Genomic DNA, 13,712 nt, shown 5'->3' with positions numbered 1-13,712 from the left:
CATGAATCAAGTTATATCCCTCCTATCCATAACATCCTTAACAAAGCTGAACACATAACGTCTTTATGTGCTGTAATCTGCCCCACGCCTTCCTCTCTATTTTCATCTTTTGCCACTAACCAACCAGTATCTTCTGCTTCGATCATAGCGACCCACCTCAAGTTTCCCAAATCATCATGCAGTTTTATTTCTCTACACCTTGGACAATGCCATTTCCTCAACTGAGGTCTTTTTTATACTTTAACAGTCTTTCAAGAGTCATCTCAGCCAAGAAAAATCTTACCCTAGCCAAAATACCTCCCTCTGTGCTTGCCTACCTCATGTACACTCTTTCACAGCACAAACCACACTCTACTGGGACATACCTGTCTCCCTGTCATAATCCTAGGCTCGCTGCCTTTTGCCTCTTGGTTTGGTTATTTCTAATGTGTAGCACAGAGCCTGGCTCTTGGAATGCAGTAAATGTGAGCAAATGAATAAGTGAAACTCTGTGTACAGAGTTTATTCACTTACAAAATCATAAAACAAGAGGTAATATAAGAATATATTCTTTCACAATAAAGATGAATGAATTCTTCTTTAGCAGCGACACTTCATACTGATCTTTAAAGGAAAGATGACTGAATATTTGCTTTGAGAGTAGTTTATTTTATTCCTCAAAAGTAATCCAAAGGAAAAGACAACGTAACCTATCCTCTTCCTCTTCCTTGAACAATCATTCTCTCTTTGGTCTAAATAAAAATATCGCAAATGAGTATACTCTAATTTCATTTTTAAAAATTCATCAAATTTCTATGTGCGATATACTGAACTAGATGCATCATCTTCCACTTTTACCAGCACCACCCCCTCTCTCTTCCTTTGTCTCCTTCTCCCAAGATTGATATTAGCCAATTGTCATGTCTAAAAATAATTGTGCTGTAACCATACAAAGGATACAAAATGCTTTATTATCACAAGTTTGCAACTATATTAAAGAAAGCATGTGTGGGCATAGACTGAAAAAATAATATGAGACGCAGTTCACCAATGTTTACTGAGCAGTACTGTGACCCATGCCTTGTTCTGGATGAGAAGATTACAAAGAAGGAACAGTCCCTCTCCTTGAAGAGTTCCGTCTTTTGGAATTTATGTAAATCACCGTTACCTCATTTGATAAGTAACAGTGGTGCCACCTGCTCTGTTCTCAGCTTAGAGGACACCAATGTGTCCCAGGAGTCAAAACACTCAGGTGTCTGTGGGCCACCAGGATTTATGGGCCTGTGGGGAATTACTGTGGAGGGTGGCAACTAAATCATTAATAGGAAGTAAGATTGTTATTGGGGTGAAGTAGGGGTCCTCACATGATTACCAAAAGCTCAGTACTGGTGTCTCTGAAGCACAGCAACTGCAAAGGCACTACTCAAAGAGCCAGTGTATGGGGGCAAGGTGCCCTTGCCCTGCAGTGCTGGAATGTATCATAGAGCCTGCCCCTTGCCCAGGCATGGCATTAACGTCTGTTCATAGCTTCCCTTCTCTGTGTCTGCACAAGCACCTTCTCCCAGCACCAGTTACAGGAAGGGCTGGGCCATCAGTTAATTCACAGACTAAGACATGTGAAGCATCCAGTACCTCTCCTAAGACACAAAACATCAAAGACTTCTTCTCTCCCCTCAAAAATGGCCAGGACCTGAGAAAATCCTTTTACCTTCTAGAAGGCAAGACAATACACCACAGTCTATTCCTCATGTTTGTATCAGCCTCCATCTCACAAATGCAAAAGACACTATTTCCAAATACAGGCTTGCAAACATGCTGAAAGACAAAATACATGCTAGGTCAGAGATGCCTGCTTTAAAGTCGACTTTCTATTTCTTTTTTCTTTTTTTAAAGAGAGGTGTGTGTGGGTGTATGTCTTTGAGCCTCTTGGCTGGATCAGGGTTTAAATGGTTGGCTGCGGTGGCTCATGCCGATAAACCTAACACCTTGGGAGGTGGAAGTGAGCAGATCACTTGAGGTCAGGAGTTTCAGACCAGCCTGGCCAACATGGTGAAAACCCCGTCTCTACTAAAAATACAGAAGTTGTCTGGTTGTGGTGGCGCACATCTGTAATCCCAGCTACTCAGGATGCTTGAGCGTGGGCAGCAGAGGGTTGCAGTGAGCCGAGATTGCGCCACTGCACTCCAGCCTCCTAGACAACAGAGTAAGAATCTATCTCAAAAAGAAAAAAAGAAGAAAGAAAGGAAAGAAAGGAAGAAAGGAAGAAAGAAAGAGAGAGAGAGGGGGAGAGAGAGAGAGAGAGAGAGAGAGAGAGAGAAAGAGAAAGAAAGAAAGAAAGAAAGAAAGAAAGAAAGAAGAAAGAAAGAAAGAAAAAGAAAGAAAGAAAGAAAGAGAAAGAAAGAGAGAGAAAGAAAGAATTTAAATGATGCCTTTGGAGCTCTTTCTCTTTAACATGTCTTTGTCCTGCTTCTTTGGGGTGAACATCAGTTCCCCCAGCCCATTTCATAACAGCAAAGTCCCCCTGCCACCCTACCCTACCCTTTCCCTGAGGCTTCAGGTTAACAAGGTCCTTAGCACCCAAAAAGTCAGCACAAGAAAGATCCTTTCTTTCCAAGAGTCTCTAGAAAGGACTCCAGTGGGCTTTGCTTGGTCCCTAGACCACAGCTGTGTTCAGGAAGATGAGGTGCTTAGATGGACCAGCTTGGGTCACACACTCACTATTACAGTGCAGAGAATGTGAGGGAAAGCCTCACCGGGTGACAGAGGCATCAGTTCCTAAAAGGAAAACATTTTTAGCAGACAACAAAACAAAACCCAAGAACCAAGTGTCCGCTACAGTAGAGGTGAGCAATAAAGCTGACTTCCAAGTTCCTGCTCCCAGGGAATGGTGATGTTGATCAAAGTGCAGAGATAAAAGCAGTTTGAGCGCATATGAAAAATTGAGTTTTTAAAACGGCGAGTTTAAGGTGCATGTAGGATATGTGAACGAGCTGGTCAGTAATCTCTTGGAAAAAATGATCCAGGAGCATTTTTAAAAGGTGCATTTTTAAAATACACATTTTTTTTTTAACATAAAATGGATTCGTGTTAGGCTACATCCAGGTAAGCAACAGGAAACCCACCACAATTCTAAAGTGAGGAAGTTCAATACTCTATTTTTTTTATTTTAGAAATCTCCAGAGACTTACCAGCACCCCAAAAGCCGCACTTCCTCCAAACATCTCTGGACTCCCACTGCTTGACTTAGTTTTGGGGTCACCTCATCAGAGCCTACTTGGCCTACTGGCCCCAGAGGCGGCGGTCACGGACTACAATTCCCAGCGAGCCTCGCGAGGGGCGGGTTGTGGGCGGAGCGAGGGACGGCCGCGCGCGCCAGCTGCCAGGCGGGGATCGGGCGGCGCCGAGCCGAGGTAGCGAGGGACTAGCTCCCGGATGTGGAGAAGCTGGGGAGAAGGCGTGGGAGGAAGATGGACTCGGTGGAGAAGGGGGCCGCCACCTCCGTCTCCAACCCGCGGGGGCGGCCGTCCCGGGGCCGGCCGCCGAAGCTGCAGCGCAACTCTCGCGGCGGACAGGGCCGAGGTGTGGAGAAGCCCCCGCACCTGGCAGCCCTAATTCTGGCCCGGGGAGGCAGCAAAGGCATCCCCCTGAAGAACATTAAGCACCTGGCGGGGGTCCCGCTCATTGGCTGGGTCCTGCGTGCGGCCCTGGACTCAGGGGCCTTCCAGAGGTGCGCATGTGCGAGAGTGGGCGGCGCGGCCTGGGCGGGGGTCGGGAGAGGGAGTCGGGCTCCTGGAGGAGCTGGGCCCCCAGGGCCACCGCTCCTGGAAGGGGCTCATGGCTCTTGCCAGGGACGTGCAAGATCCGGGGTGCCTGGGGCCGGGCTGAGAGCCTAGGAGGAAGGGCTCTAGTTCTTTCCTTGTTCTGTAGCTGCCAGTGGTCATAACCTGGGACAGTTCCTGTCCCCGCCCTTGAGAATCATCCGAAAAAGGTGAGATGACACCTCCCCAACCGTCCCCTCCTCCCGGTTGACCTTACGAGGAAAAGTAAAGGAGGCCACCCCCCTGCAACGTCTGTGATAATATGTGAACTCCTTTGGACGTGGGCCATTGAGGCTCCCCTGTTGCTCAGCCTCTGGTAACTGCTTGGTGCTGATCGATTAGGGAGGCATAAGGTTCATGAATGGAGTTGAGTGTTGGGGTGTCAGAGCTGAATTTCCAGCTCAGCTTGAAGATTTTTTCCTAACCTTTGAAAAACATTCTAGCTATCTGCCTGTGAGTCAGCAAAATCTAGAAAGCTCCCTACATTTATAAATACGTGAGACCCAGTGGGAAGGCATACAACTGGTTGTTTATGATATATTAATACTTACAAATCATTTAATCATACCTTTGGAACCTTGCCTGCCCTAATGACAGTTTTAATTACACATCATTTAGATACATTGCCAAATTGGTCAGAAGTTACAAGCTGATGTCATTCATAAAAGAAAGGAGATAAAATTCTGTGCCAAGAATGAAACTACACATATAGCTTCAACCTAATTACATTTGAATGTGTCGTTATCGTGAAAATTAATTTATGCTAACCTTTTGATGTTTTGGTTTTTAAAGAGAAGACTATTTTTGAAGTCATTTTTTTTATGGAACCTATAATTGCATACTCTTATGAATATATGGGTAAATGATTTTCATTTAACCAGTCTTGTTTAAAAAAGAGAGATGCCAAAAAAGTATAAATGTACTGATTTTCTTGATGTTTCAACCCAAAGGAAGTCCTGGGTGGAGCAAGGCAAATATGAGCCAGCACTGAGAAGATAACACTAGTGCAATAGGAAATGTGTAAAGGAGAAATGGGGAAAGATCTGGGGATTTTGTTCAATTCAGTAGATATTTATGGAACCCTAATTTCTGCTATACATGTCCAAGGGAATACCAAGACGATTGGGACACAGTTTTTGTCTTTATGAAGCTCACAGACTGCGGGATATTTTTACCTTCTTAGAAAGGGTACAAACTAAAAAGGACTGAGAAGTAGATGCATCCAGGCAACAGTAACAAAGTAAGGTAGCATTTTTTGAAATGAACTAGAGATCAAAATCATATTTACAGTAAATTGAGAACAAAACTATCAATACCATTTACAAGTCTTTAGGCTGTATATGTCAGGAAACCCCTTTTCAAACTAGCTTAACAAGAGAGGGGAAGGCTTATTTCAGGTACAGTCAGATTCAAGGACAAAAAAATGATTCATTCAATCACCCCACTTACTGCCTACCTACTCTGTAACAGGCACTGTTGTATGTACCAAACCAGGTGTAGTAGCAGTAGAGACAACCCTTAGTCTCATAGAGTTTACTTTATAATAAGGAAAGACATGCAGTATACAAGGACATTAATATGTGTTGTATCAGTGATGATAAATGTTTTTAAGAAAAAGCAGACTAAGAGGACGGTGTACTTTGTTGCCAGAATCCTCAGTTTCTTATTTATGGATAGACACTTTATGAAGAAAGCTTCAAGGTGGTTGTACTGAGAACTGGTCAACTCTCAGGGTATGTAATGACTTGCTCCAAACCTCTGCACCAAGAGACTTGACCAAGCCCTGTCATGGCTTCCAGCTGCTTAAAGCCATGTCCTTAGGATGATGTCAGGTTCCCTTAAAATGCCTACCTGAAGAGGCTCAAAGCTGCCAGAATTTCCTGATTGCTCCAGGAAAAACTTGGTGATAGGCCCCTGAACTCTTTAGACAGTTAGTTTAGAAAGCTTGCAATTATGAAAACTTTCTCTGCCCTTTGAAATGTGAATCTAACACACAAAACTGTTTCCTCGAGGACCTGAGAGCCCAACAACCCTGTCTCAATAAAACAGGAGCTTTCTAGAAAGTAACTCTCATTCTCTTTCCTAGTCCCTCTGGGAAGATAAGGTGCTAAGTTCAGTGGACACCTTGCTTCAACTTGCTCAATTGCCTTCTTTCATAAAGATAGAAGATTGTTTCTCTTCCAGATAAGCACCAGTTAGCAAATCCAGATGGCCTAGTCACATGGACTAATCCCCCTGAGTACCCCTCAGTGCCTTTTCCTCAGCACACCTTAGCCTTTACTCCAGCCTTTTGTTCTCTGGGACTGTGAATGCGTTTCACTCTGGACTCTTTCTCCCTATTGCAGTAGTAACAATACAATGTGTCCTTAACACTTTAGTCGCTGACTTTATGTATCTTTGATACCGGGCCTCATATTCTTCCCAGTTTAAATGTAGTCAGAAGGAGCACTCTCCTCAAAGCTTTAACAAGTTTCATCGTGCCCCATTGGATACCCTGCTTATTTTTAAACCAGTCACTATGGCAAGTAGAACACAGTGCTTGTATTGGTACAGTATAGTTGCATCTTCCACTCTTGGACCCAAGAATGCAGCCCCCACTGAACGACATGACAGGTTCATCAAGAGGAAAACTGGAGTACAATTATCAAAAGTGAGAGGGAATAGATTCGTTGGTCAAAACCCAACAACCAGCCATTACAGTAGGCATTGAGGATTTTTCTGTGAAATGATTGAAAAACGTGTATATATTGATCAGTGATTTTCCCGTTTCCACATTTTAGCATTTGTACAAAATTTCCGTAAAAAAAAAAATGACTCTAGTATCAACTTTTTTGTACCAATTCATTTTTAGTTTTATTTAATACATCTAGACTAGAGTATAAGCTCATTGACCATAGGGATAATGTTTTATACTTCTTCAAGCCACGTGTGATATTTGTCACTATATTAATAGTGGCGATTAGAAGAAATAAAATTGGCTGGGCATGGTGGCTCACACCTGTAATCCCAGTACTTTGGGAGGCCAAAGGCAGGTCGATCACATGAGGCCAGGAGTTTAAGACCAGCCTGGCCAACATGACACAACCCATCTCTACCAAAAATACAAAAATTAGATGTAGTGACACACACCTGTAATCCCAGCTACTCAGGAGTAGCTGGAGACTAAGGCAGGAGAATCACTTGAACCCAGGAGGCGGACATTGCAGTGAGCTGAGATTGGGCCACTGCACTCTAGCCTGGGCAACAGAGCAAGACACTGTCTCAAAAAAAAAAAAAAAAAAAAAACCTAGCAAAATGAATATGTTTCTAACTTACAGTATCATGTGAATTTACTCTGTTCAATTTTTGTGGCTATGTGTTGTTTGTCATCATTTCCAGGGATCTGGAAAGATTAGGTCAAAAGGTAATACAAGGGACCAGCCCTTCTTCCTGCACGAAGCCTTTACTGATCCCTCAGTGAAAAGTAATAGTGCCTTTGTTTTTCCGTACATAACAATGTTGTTTGTACCTTCATTTAGTGCATGCCCTATGCAGGAAGATCAGATCATAGACCCTGAAGTCAAACTATGGATTTGAATGCTTGCATCACCATGTATTAACTGTGCAACCTTGGGTAAATCGCTTAACCTCTCTGTGCCTCAGTCTCTTCATCTGCAGCATGTACTGAAGTGTCTACCTCACAGGCTTGTTGAGGGGATTACGTGAGATAATCTATGTGCAGCCCTTAGAATAGTACCTGACACGTGAAAGTGTGTGGCTGTATTCCAATAAAATGTTACAGACACAGGCGGAGGAGTGGGCAGAATTTGGCCTGGGGAGACTCCTGCCATACAAGGTGAAAAGCTTCTGTGAGCAAGTACCCTCTTATTCATCTTGGTATGGTTTATATATTAGATCATTAAAATGTGTTGCCTTGAATTCAGTTGACTTACTGTGAAGTTGTAGGAGGACTTTGGAGCACCCTTCCTGTCTCTTACCCTCTCCTTTCTTCCAAAAAATATTTACCTTAGGAGAGAACTGAAGAAAATTGCAGCTGTCTGATTTGTGTTTTTCAAGGCTAGAAGATACCTTTGAGATTATTTTGTTCACAACGACAATTTGACTTAATTGAGGCAGATTTCTCTGGCCTGCTCAGAATCAAAGCTAACAGTACTTTTCAAGGTTGTTAACTTTGCATACTAACTGGGCTAGTTAGCAGTTAAGAAAAATGCTGAGATAATTTTTTTTTCCTTTAGTACAGAGTTATTGCCAGAGTTGATTTTGTAAGAGCTTAATTTTCAACAGTGGTTCAGTGCTGTGTAAGTAAACCTCAGAAGAAATTGATTTGTAAGTGTTGCCTAACACACTTGTGAAAAATAAACATGCTTTAGTTTTATGCTTATAGATTTTTGATTAGTGAAAGGCCTATGCTGTTATTATCTGTAAAATAGCAACTTATGATTTAAAATAGTTGTCATAAACACCATGGTTGATATTCCTGTTGGTCCTGTTAGATGTGGTCATTTGAGGCTTTAGATTGGCATTAGACTTTGACATTCACTCTGCTCGACTGGCCTGTTTGTTCCTTGTTCATTTCTCTTTTGCCCATCCTCATCTTATGTCCCTAAACTAAAGGAAAATTATCTACTCACTTAGTCCTTTCATAGGTGGTGATCATAGGATTTTAAGTGTACGTATGGCGTACTATTTTCATATTTTTTCATAGTGTAATTGCCCTACATAATGCATACAAATTAGACATTTGGAATTTTGAAGGTCTGGGAGCAGAACTTCAGGCTACCTTCTGAAGATTGAGTGTGAGGATTAAGTGAGACAGAGTAGTTGTTACTTTATTACCATTCCTATTTAAGTATTTTGAACAGATAACATTTATTAAATGTTTATTCTGTGGTAAATGCTTTATATTTAATCCTCTAAACAACTTTATGAAGTACCCACTATTATTACTTACCTCCATTTTACTGAATATTGAGGCAGAGGGAGATTATGGCTTTTTCCCATGGTCATATAGCTAGTATGTGGTGGAGTAAGAATTGAACCTCTTCCTTCAGAACCCATCCTCTTAACCTCTTACTGTTTCATTCATTCAGCAGATCTATATTGAGCACCTGATATATAGCAGGCACTTCGAAAGTACTTTGTAAAAAATAAAGCATTGAAAAGAGCATAGTTACCTAATTGATCTCACTTCTCTTTTCCTGATGGTTTAAAGAGAATTGCAGTGCTATATTGGCTTCAGTCTCTATTGATAGGCCAAGACTTTCTCAAGAAAATAAACTGTATACATTATTATATCCCTAGTGCACAGAATCATGCCTGGGACAGAATAGGCACTCAGCAAATAGTTCATAAATGAAGGAATGAATGAATGAAAGAAGGGAAGAAGGAAAAAAAGCAAACCTCCTCCAAAATTCTATTTTTTTTTTTAACTTACCTTTTAAATATTTCTTAAAGACTACTAAACCTTCTGGTATTGAATTTTCATTGCAGTAAAAATCAGGTTTCAGTAATTTATTTCAATTAATAACGTAAATTAGATGTCAAATCACTATTTTTTTGCTTTCCCTGTTTATTTTTTACTGTATTCTAATTACATCTTATCATCCTCCCCTCACCTTCTCTATTTTAAAAATGCACTAGGTTTTTATTCGTACTTTACTTTGTTGTATACCTTTGACTATGACATTTCGGAGAGAATTTTTTTTCCCATTATTTCAGATTTCAAGATGGAGGAAAATGGGGGCTCCTATGTTCTGCCTTGCACAGAGTGACATGAGTAGATATCACGGGACTCCTGACCCCTAGCCAGTGGCTCATCTTGTTTGCTAGGCTTCCTTTGATTTTTTTTTCTCATTGACTTTATTCCTTGATTTAAATCCTTCTATAAATATTAAAGGGAATAAATGAAATAAATAAATGAAATCCAGGGATGTTAGAAAATTTTCTTTAGTTTCTCACTTTCTTTTCACTCTTGGTAATTGAGCAGGAGTATCACTTGTGGTCAGGGGTTCAAGACCATCCTGGCCAATATGGCAAAACTAAATCTCTATTAAAAATACAAAAAATTAATCAGGTGTGGTGGCATATGCCTGTAATCCCAGCTACCCGGAAGGCTGAGGTACAAGAATTGCTTGAACCCAGGAGATGGTGGTTGCAGTGAGCAGATACTACACCACTGTACTCCAGCCTGAGTGACAGAGCAAGACTGTCAGAAAAACAAACAAAACATACAGTTCATCTTTCCCTCAGTAGATATCGAAAGAGTGGGATAAAAGGAAATATATATATATATTTGTGTGTGTGTGTGTATGTGTATATACATATATATACACACACATTTTATATGTATACACACACACACACCCCCCCCCCCCAAAGATTGTAAGTCATTAAGATATCTTTGAATAAATCACAACTAAAACATTGTGGGGTTTTTTTGGTTTTTTTGGTTTTTGTCTTTTTTTTTGAGACAGGGTCTCGCTGTGTCTCTCAGGCTGGAGTGCAGTGGCGTAATCTCAGCTCACTGCAACCTCTGCCTTCCAGGTTCAAGTGATCCTCCTGCCTCAGTCTCCCTAGTAGTTGGGATTACAGGCATGCACCACCATGCCCAGCTAATTTTTCTATTTTTAGTAGAGAGGGGGTTTCACCGTGTTGGCCAGGCTGGTCTCGAACTTGTGACCTCAGGTGATCTACCCACCTCAGCCCCCCAAAGTGTTGGGATTACAGGTGTGAGCCTCCAGGCCCAACCAAACATTGTGGCTAGAGTAGTGTTCACATCTTCTGCTTCTACGGGAATTTGTGACTGTCCAGGAAACAAAACTTCAATAGAAACTGGTATACCTCCCCAAAATAGCATTTTGTCTAGTCATCATTTTATAAAGTCTAAATAGGCAACTGTGTAACCTGCATTTGAGTATTAAGCTAAATTTTCTTGAGCCAATGAAGTCACATTCTCCATGTTTCCTGTTATCAATGGCTATAACCCAGCTGATTCTATATATATATATCCATTGTTTGTTTAAAAAAGAGTTGTATTATCCGATTGTTTTTTGAGCCCAGACTTGGACGTTTATTCTCTTCTAAGCTTGAAACTGTTTTATCTTTAGGGTTTGACTAAGCCAGGTCCATTTTTTTTTTTAGCAAGTATATTAAAATATTTTATACAATATTTTGGACTTGGATGGAGAGTAAGCAAGATTTTAAATTTTCTTTAGCTTTGACTTCTCGTGCTTTTAAAAAATCATTTAATTTACATTCAGGGGTATATGGCAGGTTTGTTACAGAGGTAAATTCCATGTTGCAGGGGTTTGGTGTACAGATTATTTTGTCATCCAGGTAATAAGCATAGTACCTGATAGGTAGGTTTTTGATCCTCACCCTCCTTCCACCCTCCACCTTCAAGTAGGCCCCAGTGTCTGTTGGTTGTTTCGTTTTATGAAGTATCTCTGACCCGGGCAAGGTGGCTCATGCTTGTAATCCCAACACTCTGGGGAGGCCAAGGCGGGCAGATCACCTGAGGTCGGGAGTTCGAGACCAGCCTCACCAACATGGAGAAACCCCCATCTCTACTAATAATACAAAAACTAGCTGGGTATGTGGTGCATGCCTGTAATCCCAGCTACTCGGGAGTATGAGGCACAAGAATTGCTTGAACGCAGGAGGCAGTGGTGGTGGTGGTGAGCCGAGATCGCGCCATTGCACTCCAGCCTGGGCAACAAGAGCGAAACTCCATCTCAAAAAAAAAATAAAGAACTTCTAGGACTGGATTTTTATTTATTAATATATTTATACACAAAATACTTTATAATTTCTTACATTTTATACTCCTTTGGATCTTTTACATTATTATCATTGTCCAAAAACAATTCTCACATTACATAAGCTGTATTTTATGGTTACAGAGCTCCATTTAATTGTTAATGATTTGTTTTGATTTGGCTGTTTCATTTGTTTTTTAATATCTGAACAGTGTATGGGTTTCGACAGACCACGATGAAATTGAGAATGTGGCCAAACAGTTTGGTGCACAGGTTCATCGAAGAAGTTCTGAAGTTTCAAAAGACAGCTCTACCTCACTAGATGCCATCATAGAATTTCTTAATTATCATAATGGTATGAGTTTATTCAAACTTTTATGTACTTTTCTACTTCCTTTATCATCTTGTGAGACTTGTTTTAACATTTGAATTCCAAACCTTAATATTACTTGCTTGCAAGGAACTTTTTTTTAAATATCCTATTCATTTCTCTTGTCTTTTTAAGAGGTTGACATTGTAGGAAATATTCAAGCCACTTCTCCATGTTTACATCCTACTGATCTTCAGAAAGTTGCAGAAATGATTCGAGAAGAAGGATATGATTCTGTTTTCTCTGTTGTGAGACGCCATCAGTTTCGATGGAGTGAAATTCAGAAAGGAGGTAATGTCTTATCAGTCTTTTAGATTATTTTATTGAGAATCAACTTTCGTTGTATATAAATACTCTTTAGGCATGAGGAGAGCAAAAAGGGAGCTATAAAAGAGAGAATGTTTGATTCATTACTTTAGTAGGTAATGACATTTACACTCAGTTCAAAATCTGTTATTGAGCCAACACAGCTAGACCAAATTATTTCTTTGCTTTACTCTTTACAGAGGGACATTCTAATCCTCTTATTTCTATTTGCCTTTTGAGGCAGACATGCCATTTTTCTAGGTCGAATACATTTATGTTTGTTCTAGACATGTTTGATGAACAACATACAAATTATATGGAAATAGCATCTACCCAAGTGTTCTGAAGGATCTCAAGAATGACATTTTGAAGTTCTACCCCAGATTTGTAACTCCATATATAAGAAGGGTTCCATAGGGTTTACTAGGCATTTTGCCTGACATGTCCAGTGTGCTGTAAATCTGACTGTGATTTTCCATTCAGCAGTGTGCATTTGAGTTGTTTCTTAAGGATTCCATTTTCTGTTGAAATTCTCCATTTTTTAATCCATTTTAAAAAGTCTTTTCTTCTAATTTAACATATTTTTGATAGCTGTTCAAAAGTCCTTGATTGCAAATTTCAATATCTAGTCACTTACAGTTCTGTGCTATGACTACTTCTCTCTTGATTGTGAGTCACATATTTCTGCTTCTTCATTTGGCTCACGTTTAATTGTATATCTGGCATAGACACTAGAGTACATATTTTCCTCCAGAAGGGGTATAACCTTTCTTCTATCAGGCAGATAGGATAAGGTGCTGATCACTTTGATCCAATTAGGAGTTGGGCTGGGTTGAAACTTTAATTTCATCTCACCTCTTAGTATAGGTGTCTCATCAGGAGATATATCGTGTATGTGTTGCCGACACTCACATCCATCCCCTACTCTTGCTAACAAGACTTTAAGGGATCTGCAGACCACAATTCTATAATGATCTCTCCCTGCTTTCCAGCCCATTCCCAGCTTCCCATACAGTACACTCAGCCTAAGTATTATAGAGGGAAGCATTAGGTGGGAAGAACTAGCTGTATGTTTGTAGTTCCTGCAGATGAGAATCTGTAACTCAAGTCCACAAGGCCATTAAAACCCCATGTAGTGTTTGCCTACCTCAGCAGAGTCCCTCTGATTATGCAAAGCTTGATCTTTCTTTCACCTTCTCCTCATACTCAGCAGATATGCCCAGGAAGACAGCAGCCACTGATACTAGGAAAGACTTGTCCCTCTCTTTCCTTTTCTCCAAAGTGAATTATCTAGTTGGTTTATTACCTATCTGCACCCTAGATTGTACACTCATGAGAGTAAAGAGAGTTCTGGTCCCTACTCTGTAGCCATTGTCTATAGAGCTATGTTATCTCTAGCTTTTTGATTTGTATTTGCTAAGGTTTTTTCCTGGGTTATTTCTTTTTTTTTTTTTTTTTTTTTTTTTTGAGACGGAGTTTCGC

At 40.7% G+C, this 13,712-nt stretch overlaps 1 protein-coding gene across 1 annotated transcript in view; it reads left to right on the top strand.

Annotated features, from left to right (window-relative positions):
* Nucleotides 1–3,312: 3,312 nt before the first annotated feature.
* The window catches only part of CMAS (cytidine monophosphate N-acetylneuraminic acid synthetase), a 19,014-nt gene continuing 8,614 nt past the window's right edge, over nt 3,313–13,712 (top strand). The window contains exons 1-3 of the mRNA XM_032287566.1: nt 3,313–3,706; nt 11,767–11,909; nt 12,060–12,215. Of these exons, the coding sequence (XP_032143457.1) occupies nt 3,447–3,706; nt 11,767–11,909; nt 12,060–12,215 (559 nt within the window). The 5' untranslated portion in view covers nt 3,313–3,446. The remainder of the gene's footprint in view (nt 3,707–11,766; nt 11,910–12,059; nt 12,216–13,712) is intronic.

The sequence above is a fragment of the Sapajus apella genome, unplaced genomic scaffold, assembly GCF_009761245.1.
Source record: "Sapajus apella isolate SASKATOON/1434 unplaced genomic scaffold, GSC_monkey_1.0 scaffold2, whole genome shotgun sequence".
NCBI lineage: Eukaryota > Metazoa > Chordata > Mammalia > Primates > Cebidae > Sapajus > Sapajus apella.
The sequence above is the reverse complement of the archived record's forward strand: the minus strand, read 5'-3'. Positions and strand labels throughout refer to the sequence as shown.